This window comes from Eulemur rufifrons, chromosome 7 (genome assembly GCF_041146395.1).
Source record: "Eulemur rufifrons isolate Redbay chromosome 7, OSU_ERuf_1, whole genome shotgun sequence".
Taxonomy (NCBI): Eukaryota; Metazoa; Chordata; class Mammalia; order Primates; family Lemuridae; genus Eulemur; species Eulemur rufifrons.
Genome location: NC_090989.1, coordinates 188366627 through 188391330, shown reverse-complemented (window position 1 = coordinate 188391330; position 24704 = coordinate 188366627). Strand labels below are relative to the sequence as shown.

Genomic DNA, 24704 nt, shown 5'->3' with positions numbered 1-24704 from the left:
AGAGACAGTAGAACGATGGTTACCAGGGGTTGGCGGGGCTGGGGCAGCGACTGGGGAATTACTGTTTAATGGGCACAGAGTTACAATTTGGGAGGATGAGAAAGTCTTGGAGACAGGAGGTGGTGCTGGTTGCACAAGGATAAGCATGTGTTTAATGCCACGGAACTGTACCCTTAAAAAGGATTAAGATGGGATATTTGATGTTATGTACATTTTACCACAATAAAAAATAAAATTTTAAGGAAGTTACATTATCTGCCCCCCCCCCAAAAAAAAAAAAAAAAAAACAAACCACCAAACATGTACTGAACATCCACTATGCACCAGTATGTTATACTATAACCTGGAGACACAGAATGAAACAGACATGGTCCCTGTCCCTTGAGGGATCACAGACCAGTAGAGGGAAAAACTTAGACCCACGAAGCTATGAAGTAGGGTGGTCAGTGCCAAGAGGGGAAAGTACAGGAGGCTGAGGGAGCAAAGAGAAGGGACCTCTCCCCCACCTTGAGGGTTAGGAAGGCTCCCTAGAGCGGCAGCATCTCAGCTGAGGCCTGAAGCCTGAGTAGGAATTAGCTGGAGTAAACAGGTAGGGAGGGGAAGTGTTTTTCAGGCAGAGGGAAGTGAAGCTGTGAAGGCCCAGAATCCAGAGAGCACTTGGCTGTTTAAATAACTGAAAAAGTTCAGAGCAACTGGGGCATTTGAAGGCCACAATAAAGAGGTAAGCCTTGGTCAGGCATGGTGGCTCACTTCTGTAATCCCAGCACTTTGGAAGGCTGACTCAGCTCAAGGAGTTCAAGACCAGCCTGGGCAACATAGTGAGATCCCATCTCTAAAAAACAAAAATAAATAAATTTTAAAAATTAGTCAGGGCCGGGAGCGGTGGCTCATGCCTGTAATCCTAGCACTTTGGGAGGCCGAGGCGGGAGGATCTCTCGAGGTCAGGAGTTCAAGACTAGTCTGAGCAAGAGCGAGACCCCGTCTCTACTAAAAATAGAAAGAAATGATCTGGACAGCTAAAAATAAATACAGAAAAAAATTAGCCAGGCATGGTGGCGCATGCCTGTAGTCCCAGCTACCCAGGAGGCTGAGGCAGGAGGATCACTTGAGCCCAGGAGTTTGAGGCTGCAGTGAGCTATGATCACACCGCTGCACTCCAGCCTGGGTGACAGAGTGAGATCCAGTCCCTAAAAAACAAAACACAGCTTTATTGAGATATAATTCATATACCATACAATTCACCCACTCAAGCGTACAAGTCAATGATTTTTAGTATATTTACAGGATTGTGCAACCATCACCAAAAATATTAATAGGTTGTGATTATTATAATAGGTTAGAAAATTTTGTTTCCCCTAAAAGAAACCCTGTACCCATTAGCAGTGACTCCCCATTCCTCTCCCACTCCCCACTCTCAGCCCTAAGCAACCACTAATTTATTTTCTGTCTTTATAGATTTGCTTATTCTGGACATTTCATAAAGTGGATTATATAATACATATATGATCTTTTGTGACTGGCTTCTTCCACTTTGCATAATGTTTTCAAGCTTCCGTCATGTAGTAGTATATATCCTTTTTATTGACAAGTAATATCTCATTTATGGATATACCACATTTTTTAATCTATTCATCAATTGATGATCATTCATGTTGTTTCTACCTTTTGGCTATTATGAATAATGCTGTCAACATTCATATACAAATTTTTGTGTAGAAATTTTTTTTTTTTTAGAGATAGGTTCTCACTCTGTCACCCAGGCTGGAGTACAGTGTCATGATCATAGCTTACTGCAGCCTCCAACTTCTGGGCTCAAGTGACCCTCCTGCCTCGGCCTCCCAAGTAGTTGGGACTACAGGTACATGCCACCATGCCTAATTTTTAAAAAAAAATTTTTGTAGGGACAGAGTCTTCCTACATTGCCCAGGCTTGTCTTGAACTCCTGGCTTCAAATGATCCTCCCACCTCAACCTCCCAAAGTACTAGGATTACAGGCATGAGCCTATAATGAGTACATGGTGGCCTAGACATTATAATGAGTACATGGCCTAGACATATTGTTTCATTTCTCTTGGGGGTGTATGTGTATATATACACACGTACGTATAATAAATATGTTTTTTGTTTGTTTGTTTTAGAGATAGGGGGTCTCTCTATGTTGCCAAGGTTAGATTCGAACTGCATGGGCTCAAGAGATCCTTTTATTAATACCTCAGTGTCCCACATAGCTGGGACTACAAGTACACCACCGTGCCCAGCTCTATATTATATTTGTATATATACATATACATACATATATGCACATAGAAGTAGAATTGCTGGGTCGTAGATCTTACACTCTTTTTTTTTCTTTTCATTGTTCTTTTTTAGGCTAGTCAAGTGAAGCAGTGGGAGTAGAAAAGGAACAAATAAATTTATAACTGATTGTGATCAATTAGTAGCAAGCACTACTGCACTCAGACCAGCCAGATCTTACACTCTTAACCACTCCACATTTCAGCTTGTCTTAGTCTCTGCTATTATTTAATAAATACATTATTAATAATACCAATAGGCTGGGTGCAGTGGCTCATGCCTGTAATCCTAGCACTCTGGGAGGCCGAGGCGGGTGGATCGTTTGAGCTCAGGAGTTCGAGCCTGAGCAAGAGCGAGACCCTGTCTCTACTAAAAATAGAAAGAAAATTAATGGACAACTAAAAATATATAGGAAAAAAAATTAGCCAGTCATGGTGGCGCATGCCTGTAGTCCCAGCTACTCGGGAGGCTGAGGCAGGAGGATCACTTGAGCCCAGGAGTTTGAGGTTGCTGTGAGCTAGGCTGACACCACGGCACTCTAGTCCGGGCAACAAAGTGAGACTCTGTCTCAAAAATAATAATAAAAAAAGTAAAAAATAATACCAATAATCACTTTCATTTATTGAGTGTCTATATTGCAAAGCCTTTCCTTTTATTATCACTAATCCTTACCCCTGCCCTATAAAGCAGGGATCATCATCCTGTCACACAGGTGAGAGACTCTGGGGCTCACAGAAGTAAGGTGCCTCGTCCAAGTGCAAACAGCCCATATGCAGTGGAGCTGGGACCACACCCCACATCTGCCTGCTTTCTGGGCCCTCTGTGCCTGCTCTCATGTCCTGGGCCATAACCTTTTCTAAAGCTTTCGAAACATGCCTTGTCCCCTCCTTTCAGGCGTTTTCTGGAAGTCAGGCTGGCTTGCAGTTCTTGTGGTGAGAGCCGAAACTCACTCCCAAGCTCTTTTCCCCAGCTGGGGCTGAAGGCCAGGGGAGGGGCTTCATGGGAGCTGGAAATAAAATGAAGGGAGAGCTGGGCTGGGCTGGGCAGTATGTCGAGGAGGCTGTGAAGGGGAGGTAAGGAGTCTGTTGCTTTTTGCTCCTGGAGAGCTGGTGAGGTGTGGCTTGGCGGAGTTTTGCCAGGGGTAGGAAGAGAGCAAGGCCGAAGCAAGCAGGCTTAGGTAGTGCTAAGTGGGGAAGAGGGCTTTCTGCCTCTGCCGGGGCTGGTCTGCAAAGCCCTCACGTTGTTAGAAGGATAGAGTGACTTTACCCGACTGGTGAAGGGGCTTTTGTTCCATGCCCACTCCTCGTGCCCCTTGCTCTGTGCCAGGCCCTCTCTGTGCTGGGGGCTGAAAACAAGGAGAACACCCCAGGGCCAGGCACCCAGGGATCGGGGGGCTAGAGCAGAAACAGACACTGAGGCACACTCAGCTAGGAAGGACAGGATGATGGGGTAATAATGCTGTGAGCTGTCTAAGAAGGCTTTCCAAAGAATGGAACCCAGTGAAACGGGCTTCAAGGCTGCAAAAGTTTAGCCCTGGGTCAGAGAAAGGCTTCACCAGTGGAGGGAACTACCTGTGCAAAGGCTTAGAGCCTTCAAGAGCTGGAGCATAGAGGTTTAGGGGGAAAAGTGGTGGCAGGTGAGCCCAGGGCTATTTGCATAGACCTGTGCTGCCAATATGGGTGCCAGGAGCCACAAGGCACAGTGGCTATTTAAATTAGTTAAAATTCAGTAAAATTGGCCAGGTGTAGTGACTCATGCCTGTAATCCTGGCACTTTGGGAGGCTGAGATTGGGAGGATTGCCTGAGGCCAAGAATTTGAAACCAGCCTGGGCAACATAGCAAGACCCAGCAAGACAAAAAATAAAAAAAATAATTAGGCCAGGTGTGGTGGCTCACGCCTATAATCCTAGCACTTTGGGAGGCCAAGGCAAGAGGATTGCTTCAGGCCAGGAGTTAGAGACCAGCCTGAGCAAGAGAGAGACCCCATCTCTACTAAAAATAGAAAAAAATTAGCTGGGATTGGTGGTGCAGGTCTGTAGTCCCAGCTACTTGGGAGGCTGAGGCAGGAGGATCACTTGAGCCCAGGAGTGTGAGGCTGCAGTGAGCTATGAGGACACCACTGCATTCTTGCCTGGGCAACAAACTGAGACCCTGTCTCAAAAAAAAAAAAAAAAATTGAATAAAATTAAAAGTCCAGCTCCTTAGTCACACTAGCCACATTTCAAGTGCTCAATAGCCACTTGGCCTAATGGCTGTGGTATTGAGAGTACAAACATAGAACATCATCACAGAAAGTTCTCTTGGCCAGTGGGAAGTCTCAGGGAGGGGCGCAGATTGCTCAAGGACCCATGGGAGAAAGCAGGCTCAGGCCAGGCGCCTGCCTGTGAGGTCTCTGGACTAGAGGTGAGGTAATGGCCCCCAGAAGTGTGAGGTGGCATGACTCACTCTGCCAGTGCGAAGTGGACTCTGCCCCCAGGGACAGGAAGGAACCAGGCAGGGCCTTTTCAGCCCCGACTTGGGATCCCTGTTCAGTGTGACCAGACCCAGGGGTAGAGCAGCGTGGAGTGAGTGGGGCTGGGGTGGGCTGGGGCTGCTGCGTGGGGCTGAGCCGCAGCACTGGGGGTGGGGTGGGGTCTCCAGTTTGGTCACAGTTGGTGTGCACGCGGCTGGGTGGGAGAGGGAGGGCTCAGGGAGGTGTGTGTGAGTTGGGATAGGACACCAGGGTACAGGCTTGTTGGATGGGGGTTGGGTGGCCCTGTGTCCAGTGATGAGAGAGAGGGGAACCCTCCCATCCCACCCTGAAGAGCTGTTTCTGCTTCCTTCCCAGGTCCAATTTAGTCCAGCTGACAAGGATGGAATACGCCATGAAGTCCCTCAGCCTTCTTTACCCCAAGTCCCTGTCCAGGTGAGGAGAGCCCAAGGGCAGAAGGGAAGTGGAGCCACTTATGAGCTGTAGGCCAGACCTTCTCAAACTTCAGTGGGTATGTAAGTCATGTGGGGATTTTGTTCCGATGCATATTCTGATTCAGGAGGTCTGGCATGGGACCTGATTTTGCACTTTCAACAAGCCCCCAGGTGACATCACCTCCACCCACCACCATTCATTGGGTAGAAAGAGGTAGACACTCTACTTGGTGCTTTTCATTCCTGATCCCGTTTAAGCCCCACAACAACTTTGAGAAGAGGAGATTATTAAACCAATTTAATAAGTGAGGAAAATGGAGCACAGAGTGGGTGCTCTTAGTCACTTAGCAAATCCACAGCAGAGCCAAGATTCAGACCAGGGCCTGCCTGACTCCAAAATCCATGTTCTCTCTACTTCTTTGGTTCCATATCGTGTATCTCAGAGTTCAAAAATACCTTACATTGGTTTCAGGCTTCCCCCGCTTCAGCCCACTTTACAGGTGAGAAGAGTGAGGCCAAGAGAGGTGGTAATTGGGGGAATGTGGGGTGGGTCTTTTATCCCCTTGCTACTTACTCCCCAGGATCCAAGAACCGGCAGTGTCAACATCACCTGGGAACTTGTTAGTCATAGGGAATCTCAGGCCTCACCCAGACCTACTGAATCAGAATCTGCATTTGGACAAGGTCCCCGGGTTACTAATATGCCCATCAAAGTTTGAGATGCTCTAGCAGGATTTTGAGTAAGACTATCTGGAGCAGGCTTGGTGGGTGGTACCGGAGGAGGTCTAGTGTGAGCCCAGTCTGCAGGGGTGGAGGCGTGGTTACGCTGGTGGGGTGGGAGCTGGGAGCTGTTGGCAGCTCATCCTGATGTTCCTACCACCCCTAGGCATGTGGCAGTGAGCACCTCGGTGGTGACCCAGCAGGTACCGTCAGAGCCCAGCCGGGAAGCCCCCAGGGCCCGGCCCTACCGAGTAAGCACTGTGGACCGGAGTGTGCGCAAGGGCGTCATTGCGCACAGCCTTGAGGACTTCTTCCACAAGGTGAGCGAGGGCTGAACTCTGCACAGCTCAACCACTTGGGCCTTGGCTGAGAGCTGGCCCTGCTGGTGGCCTCTGTCCTCTAGGTCAGGAGCTAGGATTCCGCAAGGATGGAGGTCAGGGATTAGAAGGCAAAGCGGCTTCCATTCTGATGCCAGCGCCAATGGAATGGTAGCGCCTGCCTGCAGAGCTGTCCAGTTGATTAGTGATGTCTGCCTGGTGACAGGGGAGGGCAGTACATTGCCATCCTACACTATAGGTCAGTGGTATTTTCAGGGCACATTTTTCTTGCTGGAAAGACCCTCAGGTTCCCTTTGCCAGTAGTTCTTAAACTTGTAAAAGTGTCTGAAAGTTGAGGAAATGAGCAGGATTTTGGACAGTCCCTTCTCCATCTCCTACCTTCAGCCAGTGTAGTTCTCCTTGAGTCTGTCTCCCACAATGGAACTTCCACTGAAGGCTTTGTTAATAATTGTGGATGACTTTCTTCAAACTATTAATCAGGTAAGCTTCCAGAGGAAGAGTGAGGCCCAGGAATTTTCCTTTTTAGCAGCTACTTTAGGAGATTTTTATAAGCCACTGAGTTTGGGGAACTCCTATCACCAAGGGATGCAGGTAGGAACAACAGTGAGACTGCATCTTTTCAAGATGATAGACAAGTCAGAAGTGAATCTTACTGGCGGATCACAGAGGACTCTACCTATAGACTGCTTTTCCAAGTGTGGCAACAGAAAGAATGGAGCAGAGAGAGTGAAGGGGAGAGTGTAAGGTGATGTGGTTGTCAGGGACCAGAGCATGAAATCTCTTGACCATGGCAAAGAACAGTTGGGTTTTATTTTACAAAGTAACAGAAAGCCATTGGAGGATTTTTTTTTTTTTTTTTTTGATAGAGACAGGGGTCTCACTGTGTTTCCCAGGCTGGTCTTGAACTCCTGGCCTCAAGGAGTCCTCCCACCTCAGCCTCCCAAAGTGCTGGGATTGCAGTCATGAGCCACTGCACCCAGTCGTAACTAACATTAAGCAAACCCAAACTAACACAAATTGGAAGAACAATACAGTACAAAACTTTTCCTGAATCATTTGAGAGTAACTTGCCAACCAGCTGCCTATTACTTTTGGATACTTGAGTGTGCATTTTTTACAAACACGGATATTCTCCTATGTAATCATAATACAACCATTAAAATCAGGAAACATATAATGTTACATTAGTCCAAGTGAATCCTGGGACTCCAAGCATTGCCAATTGTCCTAATAATATCCTTTGTAGCAAAAGGATCTAGTTCTAGGTCTGAATCAAGTGTCTGCTGAATTGTATGTCTCTTTAGTCCAATCTGGAACAGTTCCTCAGTCTTTCTTTGACTTTCATGGCCTTGACTGTTTTTAAAATTATAAGCTATTTATTTTGTTTACTGTCCCTCAGTTTGGAATTCTCTCTTTCTTCAATTCAGGTTGTATATCTTTGGCAGGGATATGATAAATATAAATTGTCATTGCAAAATTACATACAAGTTTGACTTGTCACATTACTTTTTTTTACTTTGACTATTTGAATAAGGCGGTACAATCAGGCTTCTTTATGTAACATTGTTATTTTTCCCTTTGTGTTAATTATTTTCCAGGTCAGTACTTTGTACTATGTAAACATCTAATTCTGCATCTAACTTTCAATGTATTCATTTGTTTATATCAAAAGGGACTCAGGTATTCCTATTTTAATAGGATATAATGATGGTAACAGATTATTTATTGATGTTCAAATTGTCCTACACTTGGCCAATGGGACACCCTTCAACCCACCTTCTGTGTCTTTTTGCTATGTCCCCATCATTATTTGAGTGCTTTCTTTCTTTTTGGTGCAAAAAGGTATTGCAGGCTCATCTTGTACTTTCCCTGCCTAGTCCTTGAATTGGCCATTTTTTCCTAAGGAGGTCTACTTCATTTTAGTGGAGAATGGTATTCAGAAACCAAGACCTGGGAGCTAGGTATGTTCATTGCTATCGTTGTGTTGCTGATTTCAGGCCCTTACTGAAGAATTTTAAACAACAAAATATGTTCCCTCATGAATCTAAGTAAGAAAAGTAAAGTCAGAATTCTGTCATTCTAAGATAACTAATGATGTGGTTGTAAATGTCCTAAATAATCTGTGCTTATATATAAAGTAATTAAATGGAGCTATGTGTTATAGTATGTAGCCTGACTTATCATTCTATGGCATGTCTTGGATCTTTTTCCATCTTGATCAATATAGTATAAAAAGGTAGTAATTGCTAATTATGGACCATGTACTCTGCCAGTATTTCTTCTAATCATAACCTGAAAGTAGTTACTACTATTCCCATTTTCCAGAGGCAGAGGCCAAGTTCATTCACTGGGATTTAAACCCAGGCAATCAACCTACGAGTCCTTATACTTTTGCATTTAATCATCATAACAACTCTAAGACTGTACTTGCCTCAACTTTTTTCAGATGATGAAACCAGTTGAGAGAAGTAAGATAAATTGAAATGGATCAAAGATCTAAGTGTAAGAGCTAAAACTATAAAACCCTTAGAAGAAAATATAAGTGTGTAAGTCTTCATGACCTTGGTTTCTTAGATTTGTCACCAAAGTACAGCAGCAACCAAAGGAAAAATAAATTGGACCTTGTCAACGTTAAAAACATTTATACATCAAAGGACACGATCAAGAAGGTAAAAAGACAACCCACAGAATGGGGAAAAAATTTGCAAAGTGTATATTTTATAAGGATCTAGTATCAAGAATATATAAAGAATTCTTACAACTCAACAATAAAAAGACAACCCAACTCTGGGAGGCAGAGGCAGGAGGATTACTTGAGGTCAGGATTTTGAGACCAGCCTGAACAAAAGCGAGACCCCATCTCTATTAAAAAAATAGAAAAAATTAGCTGGGCATGGTGGCATGTACCTGTAGTCCCAGCTATTCATGAAGCTGAGGCAGGAGGATCACTTGAGCCCAGGAGTTTGAGGTTGCAGTGAGCTATGATGATGCCATTGCACTCTACCTGGGGCCACAGAGCAAGAAAAAAAAGACAACCCAATTAAAATGGGGCAAAGGTCCAGCTCATTTTTCATGGCTAAAATACAAACAAAATAAATAAATAGATTTTTAAATGAGCAAAGGATTTGAGTAGACATCTAAAGAAGATATACAAATGGCCAATAAACACATGGAAAAATGCTCAATATCATTAGTCATTAGGGAAATGCAAATCAAAATCACTTCATATTTACTAAAATGATTAAGACAATAACAAGCGTTGGTGAGGATGTGGAGAAATTGGAATCTTCCTACATTGCTTGGGGGAATGTAAAATGATGTAGCTGTTTTGGCAAGCCATTTCACAGTTCATGAAAATGTTAAACAGAGTTAATGTATGACTCAGCAATCCTCCTAGGTATATACCCAGAAGAATTGAAACCATATGTCCATATAAAAATGTATACACAGAAGCTTATAGCAGTATTCATAATAGTCAAAAATGAAGACAACCCAAGTGTTTACAGTTGATGAATGAATTTTAAAATGTGATATATCTACATAGTAGAATATTATTTAGCCACAAAGGTGAATTAATCATGCTACAACATGGATGACTTTGAAAATATGCTAAGTGAAAAAGGACGCCAAGTTGTGTAATCCCATTTATACGAAATGTCTGGAACAGGCAAATCTGTAGAGACAGACAGTAGGGGTTGCCAGGGGATGAGGAATGGGAGCGTGACTGCCAATGTGTATTGGGTTTCTCTTTGCGGTGGTGAAAATGTTCTGAAATTAGATAGTGGTTGATGGTTGCACAACTCTGTGAATATACTAAAAAACTTTGAATTGTGTACTTTAAAAGAATGGAATTTTATAATATATAAATTACATCTCAATAAAAAATTACATATATGACTCCCATTATATTATATTGGACAATCCTATTCTAGACTACTAACCCCGAAGCCACGTACCAAGAGGTACCATGATATAAAATCTTTGGGTAGTGATCCACAGTAGAAAGCCCGGGTTCTGGTTTCATGCAATAGATCCCAGGCTACTTGTTCTTTCCCTGGCAGCTGAGGTGACATCATGTGGGTCTTCCCCATACCAGCTCTGAGGCTCCATGGGGATGGCTGAAACGTTGCTGACCTTACTCCCCAGGTCCGGGACACCCTGATGCTGGCAGACAAGCCCTTCATCCTGGTGCTGGAGGAAGATGGCACAACCGTAGAAACAGAAGACTATTTCCAAGCTTTGGCAGAGAATACAGTGTTCATGGTCCTCCAGAAGGGGCAGAAATGGCAGCCCGCATCAGAACAGGTTAGGTCTCACCTGTTGAGGGGAGGGGGAATTGGGAGCCTGGGAGAAGTCCTCGAGCAGTACTAACCATCTGCTTGTCTTGATGCAGGGATCGAGGTACCAACCCTGCCTCTCCCATAAGCCTGCCAAGAAGATTGATGTGGCCCGCATAACCTTTGACCTGTACAAGCTGAACCCACAGGACTTCATTGGCTGCCTGAACGTGAAGGCGACTCTCTACGATACATACTCCCTTTCCTATGATCTGCACTGCTGTGGGGCCAAGCGCATCGTGAAGTGAGTGCATTGCGATTTGCCGGGGGAGGGCGGGTGTGAAGCAACAGGGGAACCCTGATCTGTTCACAGGCACCTCAGCCTTCTCAGGGCCTGGGTCTGGCATTGATGCTGACAAAGCTTAACATCGTATCAGAGAATACAGAACTTTACAATTTATCAAAATGCTCTGATCGCACTAGTTATGCCAAAGGGGCACACATATTCCTCCGGGTGGAACTTGGATACATTTAGTTTTATGATTACTTTCATAGCAACTACACTTTTTCACTGAAGATAGTAAATTTTTCTAAATAGTCTTCTAATCAACTTTTACAAGCTAAGCGTGTCAAAGATTTTATTGAATTAATTAATTAGAGAATTAGCAAGAAGTTACAATTATTTCAAAGGAGAATTCAAAATCCCACACATATATAGGTCCATCAAGAATGATGAGATAGGCTGGGCATGGTGGCTCACTGCTGTAATCCCAGCACTTTTAAAAAAATTAATTAAGTAATTTATTCATTTATTTTTAAGAGACAGTCTTGCTCTATTGCCCAGACTGGAGTGCAGTGCCACAATCATAGCTCACTGCATCCTCAAACTCCTGGGCTCAAGTGATCCTCCTGCCTCAGTCTCCCAAGTAGCTGGGACTACAGGCGCAGGCCACCACATCCAGCTAACATTTTTTCATTTTTTGTAGAGAAGGGGTTTCGCTATGTTGCCCAAGCTGGTCTCAAACTCCTGGCCTCAAGTGATCCTCTGATGAGAGGAATTAATTTGCCTATCTTATGGACAAGAGTCATTTTTATTATTTAATGAACTTTTTTTTAACTTTTTATTTTGAAAGTCTAATGGAGTATCATAGGATGCATGACAATACGTTAAGTTGTAAGAAGATGTTTCCAAAATGCAGCTGCTCCAGTGTTGCTCAGGAGTTTCTTACCCCATGAGGTGATGTAGCCGCTGAGGCTGAAGTGATACAATTAGTCCAAAGCCACAAAGCCAGGGAGTAGCAGAGCATGGGCTCTAGCCAGCTTCTTCTGATAGATGCTAGTCCTCCTAAATTGCTTCATATAGTGCTTACTGAGTACCTACTCTGTGCCTAGTCCTACAGAGTTAAACTAAAGACACAGAGATGAACAAGATACTGGAAGAGGTTCCATAAGGGCAAGAATTTCTGTTGCCTCCAGTACCTTGGCAAATACTGGCACATAGTAGTTATTCGAGTAATTGTAGAATAAATGAAGACATATATGATCCTTGTTCTCATGGGGCTTCTGAGAAATCCCACTCAGGGTCCTGAGAGTTCTGCCAGAACATACGTAGCTAGGGCATATCAGACCACCTTGGTTTCCTAGCTTATTCGCTGGATACCCAGTCTGCAGACAAGAAGACTGAGGCTGCATGGTTCTGTTTGCCAGAGACAACTGTGGCAGGTGTGAACCTGGTTCTATGGCTAGAAGTTCCACTTTCCTCCATGCAAAATTCTTCCATGATGTTACCATATCATGCCGCCTCATAATCTGGGTAGTTTGCAGATTCAAAATCTAGAGTGAGAAATTTCGGTCTTTAAACTAAGTCCAATTAGGTGAAGTGGGATTGTCAGATGTAAACACAGTAGCTATATTGGTATCAAAAAACAATAGCAAGCTGAAATCAGCTTAGTGACTTAGTGGTGTCACTAGGTTTTAAAAAATTATGTAAATGTATATATAAATAGCATAAAATTTATATAGCACAAAATTTACCATTTTAACAATTTTTAAGTGTACAAATAAGTGGAACTAAGTGCATTCACAATGTTGTGCAACTATCACCATCATCCATTTCCAGAACTCTTTCATCATCCCAAACAGAAACTCTTGTACCCATTAAACAATAACTCTCCATTCCTTCTCCCTCCAGACCCTAGTAACCTCTATTCTACTTTCTGTCTCTATCAATTTTCCTATTCTAGGAACCTAATAAAAGTGGAATCAGAAAAATGCTTGTCCTTTTGTGACTGCCTTATTTCACTTAGCATAATGTTTTCAAGGTTCATCCATGTTGCAGCATGTATCAGAATTTTATTCCTTTTTTTTTTTTTTTGAGACAGAGTCTTGCTCTGTTGCCCGGGCTGGAGTGCTCTGGCATCAGCCTAGCTCACAGCAACCTCAGACTCCTGGGCTCAAGTGATCCTCCTGCCTCAGCCTCCCAAGTAGCTGGGACTACAGGCATGTGCCACCATGCCCAGCTAATATTTTCTATATATGTTTAGTTGTCCAGCTAATTTCTTTTCTATTTTTAGTAGAGACAGGGGTCTCGCTCTTGCTCAGGCGGTCTCGAACTCCTGACCTTGAGCAATCCTCCCACCTCGGCCTCCCAGAGTACTAGGATTACAAGTGTGAGCCACCACACCCAGCCAGAATTTTATTCCTTTTTAAGGCTGTCAGCCAGGTTTTAAGCCTCAGTTCTCTAATTTGAAAAATGGGTATACTTCTCAAGTATAGCTTTTTAAAATGTAACATATTTTCATGTGTAGATATTCATGGATCTAAGTGTCTTTCTGCCCCCTTCCACCCCAACCAGAGCATAAGCTCACCTATAGGATGAAGATTAATAGAAGACTAAAGTGTTAACAATAGCCAAAGAGTATTTCTTTTCCTTTTGTCTTCCCCTCCTCATCCTCTCTAGGACTAGACACCTCTAGGAACCTTCACCTACCTCTTTTAAACAGATTTGGTAACAATTTGGTTAAAGTTGTCTAACGTGCAACCAGCTGCTCTTGCTGCCATGTACTTTCTAGACATCAGATGCCATGTTGAGTGCTTTATGTTATTTCAGCCTCACAACCCTTGGGTGGCAGGTGCTAGCCCATTTTACAGATGAGGAAGCTGAAGCTCAGAACTAGAGCAGTTTGCTAAAGTTCACATAGCTAATGAGACTGGATTAGAACTCAGGCCTGTCTGATTCAAGTTCTCAGTTCATGGTAACAACCAGGCTTGGAGGTCTTCATGTCCAACACTCTGAAAATGAACTAGATTACAAGTGACTTGGAAAGGCCTCGGAGTCCAGAACAGAGTGCCATGAAGGGCAGGCAGAGCCATGTTACATAGATTAATATGGCTGGTCCAAAGTAGTATTACAAAAATAAAAGGCCTTATTGAATGAGCTTGAGTTTTGCATGAGAAAGTAGGGAGGTTCTGGACATCTCAGGGTATGACTGCAGGTCATGCCTGTAGACCCTCTCCCTTTACCAAGGGAAGGCAGCATCTGTTTCTGTTTGCACATCGCTCTAGAATTTATGTGTTTTTAGTCCTACCACCTCAGTGGTATTCAAATTTTATTAATGAAGAAAACGAACATAATGAAACTAATTCCTTCCAGGCCAGCATGGGAGTACAGGGGAGGAGGCATTTAGGGGATGTGGGAAGGGGTATACTTCCTGTTTTCGACTTGAGTGCCTTTTCATTCCACCCAGGGAAGCTCTCCGCTGGGCCCTCTTCAGCATGCAGGCCACAGGCCACATACTCCTCGGCACCTCCTGTTACATGCGGCAGCTCCTTGACGCCACAGAGGGAGAGCTGCCCCCCAAGGGCAGGGCCTCATCCCTCATCCCGTCCTGTCTGAAGATACTGCAATGAAAGCCCAGGTCGCTGGAGGCCTTCCTCAGCCAAGGACTAGACTGGGGACCCCACGCTCGACTGAGCACCTGCAAGTCTGGCAGCTTCTTAACACACCTCCCTCACGGCACAGGCCCATGAGTGAGGAAGCAGAAGGAAGGCCTGGAAACCTCGGCTGAGCTGGCCAAAGGAGAACTTCATGTTCCTGGCCTGGCCCAGCTCCTTCCTGCCCACCGTTGCTTGGCTGACCTTGACTGGTCACCAGTAGGCTACGGCATGAAAACTGCCCCTCAGCAATCTGTCCTCACAGGTTACACTCACGACACTCCCTATCTCCTGGCTCCTCCATCCCAGAATCCTCCCGAGTGAATTGTCAAGCTCAAGCTCACCAGTGTATGCTATTAGAGAGTTTACAATAAATTATTTATGCCGATACATCTTTTCCTGTGCTCTTTGCAGGGGGCAGGGTTCTATCTGGAAGGTTGGAAGGGGCGAAGGGAAGAGAGGAATCTATTGTCAAACCATTCTCCATAACGTGGGGTTAAAAGAAACAACTTTTTCTACCAAAAAAATAAATTGCAATCGATTTTGGAACTAAAGTCTGCTGAATTTGAGACTTGAGCAGACCATGTAATCAATACAGTAAGTGACGATTTCCAAATTAAATTTGCTGTTAGAAGACTTCAGTTAGGAAGGTGGGATTAAGTCACTCATCTAACTTCTCAGTGTCACATTTTATAATAACCTTTGAAGTGGTTAGGTGGGCAAGGATTTGTCAAGCTGCGAGGCGATGCTCCATCAATGCCTCCCTCGCCTGCCAGACGGCTCACCTTTCCTGTCCGGGACTTCACCCTGCAGGATTTCCAAGTGAACTATTAGGGACCCCCACAGAGTACTAGTTTCTCAGCAGCTGAGCCAGCAGTTTTCAATATCGGGCAACTCAAAGAAGGCAAGCGTGAAAGGCTGGGCTTGTAGGTCACTGTGCTTTATGTAGTCTGTGCCTCAAAGATTCAAAACTTATGTCATGGCCCTTACAATAAAGCCTGTTTGGATTTAGTACATAACCAAGACAAAGGCCTGGGATACTAAAGCTAGTCTGGGGAGCTATTGCTGGCGCCGGCTGTACCCTGCAGCCACGCCTGGGAGGAGCTGCCAAATCTAGCTGAAGAACACTGCCTATTCTGGGCCCTCCTCTCTTGCAGCTTTGGCTGGAGGCTGGCTCCATGGGATGGGCCTTCTGGCACAGAGGCAGGCGTTGGCATTAGCGCAGAAGGTATTCCAGGTCCACCCTTGCTGAAGCTGTGGCCTACTTGCTCCTCCTGTAAAGTTATTAATAACTGAGTTGGAGTGGGGAATGGTGGAAGCTTGGTATTTGTCCCAAACTTCCTTCCTCCTGAGATCCGAGTTTCACAAGTGAGTTTTGAGTGACTGACCACAGTCTCTTGGCACTGAGCACTCTCAGCCCAGGGAAAATTAGGTTCTTCTTTCCTTTCACAAGCTCAGAGGCTAATGGAGTCAAAGCAGCAGTGGACAGGAAACGGCAGCTTTCGATGAGGTTCAGGGGCTGCGGGGGAAGATTCCAAAAACCAGGGGAGCTTGAGCCTCAGAAGGACCAGGGGCCAGTCCTGTGGGGACAATGGGCTTTTCTGGGGCCAAGCGTGGCCAGTGGAAAAGTCTGCTGTGGTCAAGGTAGTCTATGTCCCAGCCCCTGAGCCTTCATCTGTCTTTGCTCAGGCTGGTTCTTCCCAGCGCATAGGAGCCCTATCTCTCAGGATTCTAAAGTACTGTGGGGGCTGTGACAAAGCACAGTCATGTCCTCATGGTTGAGCCCAAGATAAAACTACCTGCATTTTTGTCACATTTCTCACCAGTCCTATACATATTTGTCCCTATCTTTTTAAAAACTGATTATTTAAATCTTTGAATTTTTTTTTTTTTTTTTTTGAGACAGAGTCTCACTTTGTCGCCCTGGGCTAGAGTGCCATGGCATCAGCCCAGCTCACAGCAACCTCAAACTCCTGGGCTCAAGCAATCCTCCTGCCTCAGCCTGCCGAGTAGCTGGGACTACAAGCATGCGCCACCATGCCCGGCTAATATTTTTCTATATATATTTTTAGTTGGCCAGATAATTTCTTTCTATTTTTAGTAGAGACGGGGTCTCGCTCTTGCTCAGGCTGGTCTCGAACTCCTGAGCTCAAATGATCCACCCACCTCGGCCTCCCAGAGTGCTGGGATTATAGGCGTGAGCCACCGCGCCTGGCCTAAATCTTTGAATTTTTTAAAAAAAATTAAGTTTATTGAGGCATCACATACAATAAAATTTACCCTTTTAAGGCAGATGGTTCAGTAAGTTTTGCCAAATTTATACAGTTGTGTAACCACCATTTCAAGGACGCCGAAAAGCTCCCATGTGTCCCTTTCAAGTCCCCCTCCAGATCCCTCCACCCACCCCAAGCCCCTGGCAGCTACTGTTTCTGCCAGTATAGTTGGCCTTTGCTAAAATGCCACATACATAGAATCACACTGCCTTTTTAAAAAATTTTATTTTTTTTTAATTTAAATCAGTTTTATGAGTCATACAGTCTTTTCTGTCTTAGATTTTAAAACTATGTGTGTGTGCGTGAAGAAGAACTATATCGATGAGGTAAAAAATTTAAGCAGTTCCAAAGGGCAAAAATAGTTATTCATCTTCCCCCGATTCCTTCTCCAGAAGCAACCACCATCTTGTTTTGTGTCCCCTTTAAGAAATGTAGAAGTATATAAATATGATGAATAAAAATACATATATATGATACACGTATGTATTTCTGGCAGGATCAACCAGGCACATGTTGCTGTTTTGACTTAATGTATTCTGGAGCTTGATTCACATGAGCTCATATAGATCTACACATTCTTTATTTAATGACTCTGTGGTATAGATGTGCTACAGTTGATTTCAGCCACTCCTCTGTTGATGTACTTAGGTTTATTTATAGTCTTTGCTGATGCAAACAATGAGTTGAAAGTTATAGTGCTCTTAGTAAATAAATAAAACAGTATAGAGGTTGCATGTAACTTTTATATATTGTAATTGTAGGACAGAATCCATTTTGTTCTTTGCTTTTTTACCCCCCACTTCCTGTTTCCTCTGTCCCAAATTTTCACAAGCCTGACTCCTTCATACCATCCCGGCTCCAACGTCATGCCATAGAGGGGTCTGAATCCCCAATCTCCTTGTTGCTTTCTCCCTCTGCACCTCCCCTACACACATACTTTTTCCTCCTGGTGAATTTCTTTTTCTTTTCTTTTTTGTTTTTTTTGAGATGGTGGGGGGGGGGGGTCTCACTATGCTGCCCAAGCTGGACTCCCACTCCCGGGCTCAAGCGATCCTCCTGAGCAGCAGTCCTGGCGAATTTCCATCAGTTCTTCACCGTCCATCAGTCACACCCACGTTGGGGAGCTTTCTCTGATTTCACCGCTGCTCCCCGCTCTTCTCGCTCAGCACTTCCACAGCATTTGCCCAAGACGGGTTGTGCTGCGGAGACCCTAGGTGACCCTAACTCTGGTCAGTTTCGGTGAACTTGCGAGAGGGGCTTGAGTCTTGTTGATCTGTGTTTCCTGCACAAATGCCAGAGCCTGGCACAGAGTTAGTACTCAAAAAATGTTTAATAAATGTTGTATTAGATTTTTTTCCCCTGCAGAGCTCACCACAGGACAATTTATGTTTTCCAGTTTTTGAGATTTGTTTTGCTTTTGCTTTGGCAAACGATGCTGTAGTGAACCTCTTTCTGCCTCTAGCCTTTTTCTCCGTTTGGATTACGCACCAGTCTGTGTTTTTCAAAGCAAGTTTACTGAACCAAAGGATGTGAATTTTTTTCCCTTAACGATTTACCTTACAAAATTGTGCACACTGGTGGTTTTTTTGAAGTCAGAAGGCTCCTAACAATTGGAATGGTAATCAGAAAACCTCGACCTTTCGTCTCGGTTTTGTCCCAATTCAGGTCCTCTGACCAGAATAAATTCTTCTGCTCCCGTGCCTCAGTTTCCCCCTAATCACTGGCGCAAACTTCCGCACCTCCTTCCTGGCGGGGGCAAAGCTCCGCCTTCTCACGGCTCTGAGTCCCGCCTGCTCACCATTTAGATTGACAGCCAATCTAACCAATCAACGTTTCGCAGTGGAGCACGAGGGCTGCCCTTCTGGACACACATGCGCTCTGTCCACGCTCGGGAGATGGATGGCTGTGGCGTTTTGGGCCGGGTTTGGGGTGGCTGGCGGTGGGGGCTGAGAGTCTGCGCAGCGCCTAAGGATGCAGGCTTTGTCACCAGGGCCCGGTGATTAAACACCTTCTCCTTCGTGTGGGAGGGAAGCTAGGGCAGGGGGAGGGGGTGTGCGGGATCTAGATTAGGTAGATAGAGGCTCTTAGCCCGGCTCTGCTGTGTGACCCTAAACTAGTCCCTTGGCCTCTCTGAGTCTCAGTAACCTCCGCTGTAAAGTGGGGCCAGTCGTAACTGAGTTTTGGAGAAGCTCAGCCTGGACATTCGGAGGCATTTGTAAGAGGCGGCAGGGTCTGTAAGAGGTGTGCGGAGAAGTGAATAGACAGCACCTCGGGAAACGAATGATTCCTTTGTTGCTTTGCCCACTTTTTCTAGGCATCAGCTGCAACCTAGAAGCTCCAGCAAACGGCTGGGGCCCCTCGAGGACCAGCCCTTCCTGGGGCTGCTGCAGCCAAAGAAGCTCAGTCGGGAGGAGTTGGTTGAGGTCCTGCGGGCAGCCGTGGTGGACCAGAAAGGTGAGGGGTGCGACTGACCCGGGAGGGTAGTCTGCCGGAATGTTGGCTGGGCTCTCCATTACAGCCCTCGGAATCATGTCCTGGTTCTGCCTCCCACTAGCAAGCAGCATAAGCTCGGATGAGCCACACAGAACGTGTCCCAGCATCATGGCGATAGGGTTGTGTCGGGGAGAGGGTGCAAATAACTAGAGAGCCTTGTGCATGGTAGGTGCTCAGTAATGGGAATTGCTGTAATAGTAAATTATTGTTTACTGATGGACAAAGCATGGGCTTTGCTGTCAGACATATCTAGGCTCTTTAATATAGCTTGCTGTAGGGCTTTAGGAAAGTAATTTCTCTGAACCTCAGTCTCTATTCAGTGATTTATTCATTTTCTCAACTATTGAACATACGCTATGTTCTAGGCACTGATCCAGGCAATCTTCAGTGCTGAAAAAGATAAATATGGTTCTTGCCCTCAGGGAGCCAACATTGTAGTGGGAGAAATGGGTTAATCAGAAAATAAATGAACAAGTTACAGTGATCAGTGCTATGAATAAACTAAAACAGGGAGTTATGATAGTAGGGACTGTAGAAGGGGGCAGATTGGAGATTCAGATCTCTATGGCATGACATTTGCACCAGGATGATGTGAAGGAGCCAGGCTCTTGAACATTTGTTGGTTTGGTTTGGTTTTTTTGAGACAGGGTCTCATTCTGTTGCTCAGGTTTAGAGTGCAGCGGCATCCTCATAGCTCACTGCAACCTCAAACTCCTGGGCTCAAGTGATCCTCCTGCCTTAGCTCCCGAGTAGCTGGGACTACAGGTGTGACACCACGCCCAGCTAATTTTTTTGTTTTTTGTAGAAAGGGGTCTTACTATGTTACTCAGGCTGGTCTTGAAGTCCTGGCCTCAAGTGATCCTCCTACCTTGACCTCCCAAAGAGCTAGGATTATAGGCATGAACCACCATGCCCAGCTAGTGAAAATTTGGGACAGCAAGTGCAAAGGCCCTGAGGTGGCAATGAGTTTGGCATATGTGAGGAACAGAAAGAAGTTCAGTTTGTGGGGGAGCTGGTAACTCAAGCCTGAGAGTTGTCATGGGCCACCAGCTAAGATGAATGAGAAAGTGCTTTGTAAACTCTCAGTGCTGCATAAAGGTTTACTGATGCTTTTGCTGCTACTGATGTTCATGTAATATGTGTTTCAGGACCTCTAGTGACACTGAATAAGCCACAGGGTCTGCCAGTAACAGGTATGGGCAGGGCGTGTGGAAAGGGAATGCAGTGAAACGGGGTTTGATGTCGATGAGGGAGGGAATAGTGGAGAGAAGGGAATAGAGGGATGAGCAATTTCTACCTACCTACCTTCCTTTCTTTCCTTTCTTGCTTTTTTTCTTTCTTTCCTTTTCTCGCTCTCTTCCTTTCTTTCCTCCTTCCCCTCCCCCCCTCTCCCTCTCCTTCTCCCTGTCTGTCTTCCCTCCCTCCCTCTTTCTTTCTTTCTTTCTTTTTTTTTTTTTTTGATGACATCTGGCTGTATCATCCAGGCTGGTAACTTCTGGGCTCAAGCCATCCTTCTACCTCAGCCTCCCTAGTAGCTGGGACTACAGGTGCATGCCACTGCACCCAGCTAATTAAAAAAATGTTTTTAGACATGGGGTGGGGGGTCTCAAACTCCCGGCCTCAAGCGATCCTTCTGCCTCAGCCTCCCAGGTAGCTGGGACTACAGGCATAAGCCACTGCACCTAGATCTTCCTTCTTATTTTCCAGGAAAACCAGAAGAGCTGACATTGCTCTCAGTGCTGCCAGAGCTGAGCCAGTGCCTGGGGCTTGGGAAGCAGGAACTCCAGGTTGTCCGAGCACCTGGGAAGTAAGTGGTGGGGGGAGATAGGAAGGTAGGAGGACCGCTATGTATTTGGGGTGGGGGAACACTGCTCAGGAATAAGCTGAGACATTTTCCATGGGAAGGTTTGAGATCATACAGGTAGGATACAAAGACTCTGAAAAGGAGGAAGCCAATGGATCTGAGTTCAAATCTTATGTACAAACTGTGTGATATTAGGCAAAGCATGAAGGGAAGCCTCAGTTCCTTTAATTGTAAAATAGAAAACATAATTCCTATACTCAGTGTGCAGTCACTTCTCCAAGCTCACACTCTTGGCTGGCCTTGGTAGTCAATCCATGATATTCTTTCCTTTAACTGCTATCAATCAGAGATGGTACTTAAGATGAAATATTTCTGCAATTCCACAAACTTGTGACCTTGTTTGTGGGGAACTTAATTATTTAAGTTCCTAGTCAAACTTAAAATTCCCAGTAGAGTGCCTGGCACATGGTAGACAATCAGCAATTGGTGGCAATTGTTAGGACATTTGGCTCTGAGCTTCGTGGCAGCCAGGATAAGATAAGAAACACATTAAGCTAAATAGTCTTGTTATCAAACAAGGAGAAGCCTTACTTGTTTCTGAGGAGGTGGTCTGGGTTATAGTCCTGGTGTTACTGTTTGGCCTTCAACAGGTCAGTGTTCCTTCATAGGAGTCTCCTTTTTTGTGCATGAGCCCAAGGGACTTTAACTTGTGTGATTTGTCCCCTTCCTACAGGGAGACCTCTGGGCTTGTACTCCTTTCCAGTTGTCCCCAGACAACAAGTCGCCTCCAGAAGTTCTTCACCCACTCACGGAGAGCCCAGAGACCCACAGCCACCTATTGGTGAGAGGTGCTGGGAGGTTCCTAGGACAATGGGGAGGTCCCAGCAAGCCACTCTGTGACCCCCTCTTGCCCCCTTTTCAGTGCTGTCACCGATGGGATCCCAGCTATTTCTGAGGGGAAGATCCAAGCAGCTTTGAAACTGGAACACACTGATGCAGTCAATCTTGTGAGTCAGCATTTGGGCAGGAAAGAGGAGGGGTCCTTCCGAGTATCTTACCCCTACGGAGGAGTCAGGAGTATGGGCTTGGGGTGGCTGGCTCTCCTGTCCCCTAAAACAGGGGAGTGACCACTGCCTGTGCTGGGGCCCTGTCCTGAATCTTTTGGGAGCAGGGACAATCTGGGTATAGTTCCCAGGTGTGTGTGAAGCTTGTTCATTCTTGGCTGGCACCACAGGTAGTTCCAGTGAAGAACCCCTCCCGAAAGGACATCCTAGAAGGTGTCAAGAAGACCCTCAGCCACTTCCGTGTGGTGGTCACAAGCTCTGGCTGTGCCCTGGTCCAGCTGCAGCCAGTGACAGGTGGGTCTGGACTCCCAGCCAGCCTTCAGAACGGGACTTGGCTTGGGGACGCCAGGGGGTGGGAAGATGGTGGTGGTCCTCAGCAGCAACGTAGGGAACATCTGATGGACCCCACGGGTGTATGTGACCAGGCCCAGCTGGCGGAGGCAGCTTCAGGCTCACACCCCACCAGTTTAGCACCCCAGCAGAAAAGAGCAGTCCTTATTCCCAGTAGCTTCAACAATTAGTTCAGGGTTGCATCTCATCATGAGCAAATCCCACAGGCCAGGTGGATTGACGGCTTTGATTGTCCCGTCCCAGTCTTCTGCCCCTGTCTGGAGGCAGGGGCTGTAGCACCTTCACTGAGACCACATGATTTGAGAACGGAGGTGGTGTTTTCCCAAAGGAAAGGGGGAGGGACAGTGCTGGGTGAGACAGAGCAGCTGCCCACCATCTATCTTGTCTCTCCTGTTGCCCAGTGTTCCCCAGTCAGCTGCAAGTGCACATGGTACTACAGCTCTGTCCTGTGCTCGGGGACCACACGTACGCTGCTCGCGTGGGCACTGTCCTGGGCCAGCGCTTTCTGCTGCCAGCTGAGAGCACCAAACCCCAAAAACAGGTACTCGAGGCCCCCTGCCTGCTGCCTCGACTGGGGAAGCGTCTCCAAACCCAGCTATGCAGCCTGGGACTGGGAGGCAGCCCTCTTGGCTTCCAAGGCTGGCTGTACCCCTATCTTGCTGTGTGGCCTTGCGCAACTGACACCCCTCTCTTGGGCCTCATTCTGCCCATCTGTTCAATAAGGGAGTGGAAGTGGCTGATTTCCAAAAGCTCTTCCAAGTCTGCCATTCATTAAGTCTGTTTGGTACAGGGGGTAAAAGAGGTTGTATGTGTATTAGGGTACCTCTATCTCCTCAAACAGTAACCCCAAAGTGCCAGAGTCTTAGCACAGTAACTTCTCCCCCATGTTAAGTTCAATGAATGGGAGTTGGCCAAGAGTGGGCTTGCTCCATGCAGAGTCACTCGGATCCAGGCTGTTGCCATCTAGCCAGGCGAGGGGAGATGGTGGAGGTTCACGTGGATGAGGTTTTTACGGGCCAGGTTTGCAAGTGGCATACATACTTCCACTCCTGCTTCATTGGCTCAGTTACATGGCCTCACCAAATGGCAAGAGGGGCTGGGAAATGTAGTTTAGCTGTGTGCGCAGGAGGAAACTGATTTGGTGAACCCCTAGCCGGTCTCTGCCACACTGTGAGTGCTGGTGTGTGTGTGTGTGTGTGTGTGTGTGTGTGTGTGTAGAAAGGCATGGTTAACAGCTGCAGACTAGAGAGAGAGGAGGGACGTGCTTGCCTTACTCCCATTTCCGTTAGAGCTGGGTACTCAGCAGGTCGGAATTCGTGTGGCTGAACACCGACTGCCTCTCCCACTCCAGGTCCTGGCTGAAGCTCTCCTCAGTCGCCTCCGCCTGACCCCCGCCCAGGCCGCCCAGCTGCCCTTGCACCTCCACCTGCATCGTCTCCTCCTCCCAGGCACGAGGCCCAGGGACACCCCTGTCGAGCTCCTGGCACCTCTGCCCCCTTATTTCTCCAGGACCCTACAGTGTCTGGGGCTCCACCAACAATAGTCCCCTCTCTCCTCTGTTCCTGACCCCCCACTGAAAAGCAAGGGGTGCTGGAGCCAGGCCCAAGGAGAATGAGGTCAATGCTCTACGTGCAGTAAGGCCGTGGTTTAAGGTCCTGGGCTCTGTGGTCAAACACACCTAAGATCAACTCCTCTTTAGGCCACTGCTTGCTGTGTGGCATTGGGCAAGTGACTTCACCCCTCTGGACGTGAGATAATAAAAGTTCCTACCTCATGGTATGGTTTTCAGGATTTGCTAAGCAAGTAAATGTCATGGACCATGCTTTCTGCTGGGTTGAATATGTAGTGTTTTATTTTTATTTTATTTTATTTTTTTAGAGATAGGGGTCTCACTATGTTTCTCAGGCTGGTCCTAAACTCCTGGCCTCCAGCAGTCCTCCCACTGCTGGGATTACAGGCAGGAGCCACTGCACCTGGCAACACTCACACTGTTGTGCAGTCAGCACCATCCATCTCCAGAACTCTTCATCTTGCAAAACTGAAACTGCCCATTAAACACTAACTCCCCATTTCCCCCTAGTAGCCACCATTCTACTTTCTGTCTCTATAAAATTGACTTTATAAATGGAGGTGTTGATCTTTTGCTTTAAAAAATTATGAAATATATCAAACACATAAATAGTGCCTAAAACATCTCTGTGATTTAAAGAATAAAGTTACCCCTCAGTATTTGTAGGGGATTGGTTCTGGGA

At 46.1% G+C, this 24704-nt stretch overlaps 2 protein-coding genes across 5 annotated transcripts in view; both read left to right on the top strand.

Annotated features, from left to right (window-relative positions):
- CIDEC (cell death inducing DFFA like effector c) overlaps positions 1–14709 on the top strand; it is a 35914-nt gene extending 21205 nt beyond the window's left edge. Inside the window, exons 2-7 of one of the 2 annotated variants that reach the window (XM_069473880.1) lie at positions 5123–5200; positions 6086–6239; positions 10190–10219; positions 10404–10562; positions 10651–10838; positions 14281–14709. In XM_069473880.1, coding sequence (XP_069329981.1) covers positions 5123–5200; positions 6086–6239; positions 10190–10219; positions 10404–10562; positions 10651–10838; positions 14281–14443 — 772 coding nt within the window. In that variant the 3' untranslated portion in view covers positions 14444–14709. Of the gene's footprint in view, positions 1–4821; positions 4860–5122; positions 5201–6085; positions 6240–10189; positions 10220–10403; positions 10563–10650; positions 10839–14280 lie in introns of those variants that run through there. The other variant, XM_069473881.1, reaches the window with a different exon arrangement.
- Positions 14710–18611: 3902 nt separating this feature from the next.
- RPUSD3 (RNA pseudouridine synthase D3) lies at positions 18612–24226 on the top strand. 3 transcript variants are annotated; one of them, XM_069473872.1, is made up of 9 exons: positions 18612–18736; positions 19055–19194; positions 20382–20426; positions 20941–21040; positions 21771–21878; positions 21960–22044; positions 22272–22395; positions 22854–22993; positions 23804–24226. In XM_069473872.1, the coding sequence occupies exons 1-9, from the start codon at positions 18612–18614 to the stop codon at positions 23993–23995; spliced, it is 1059 nt and encodes a 352-aa protein (XP_069329973.1). In that variant the 3' UTR covers positions 23996–24226. The 3 variants fall into 3 exon arrangements, with proteins under 3 accessions (XP_069329973.1, XP_069329974.1, XP_069329976.1); XM_069473873.1 differs by lacking the exon at positions 20382–20426 and having other exon boundaries at positions 18636–18736; XM_069473875.1 differs by lacking the exon at positions 22854–22993 and having other exon boundaries at positions 18636–18736; positions 23804–23871.
- Positions 24227–24704: the final 478 nt, after the last annotated feature.

Coding starts and splice junctions, on each gene's coding strand:
- RPUSD3 (XM_069473872.1), top strand. CDS start 18,612: ATGCGCTCTGTCCACGCTCGGGAGATGGATGGCTGTGGCGTTTTGGGC. Junction 21,041..21,770: donor GTTGTCCGAGCACCTGGGAA/GTAAGTGGTGGG, acceptor CCCTTCCTACAG/GGAGACCTCTGGGCTTGTAC. Junction 22,396..22,853: donor CCAGCTGCAGCCAGTGACAG/GTGGGTCTGGAC, acceptor CCTGTTGCCCAG/TGTTCCCCAGTCAGCTGCAA.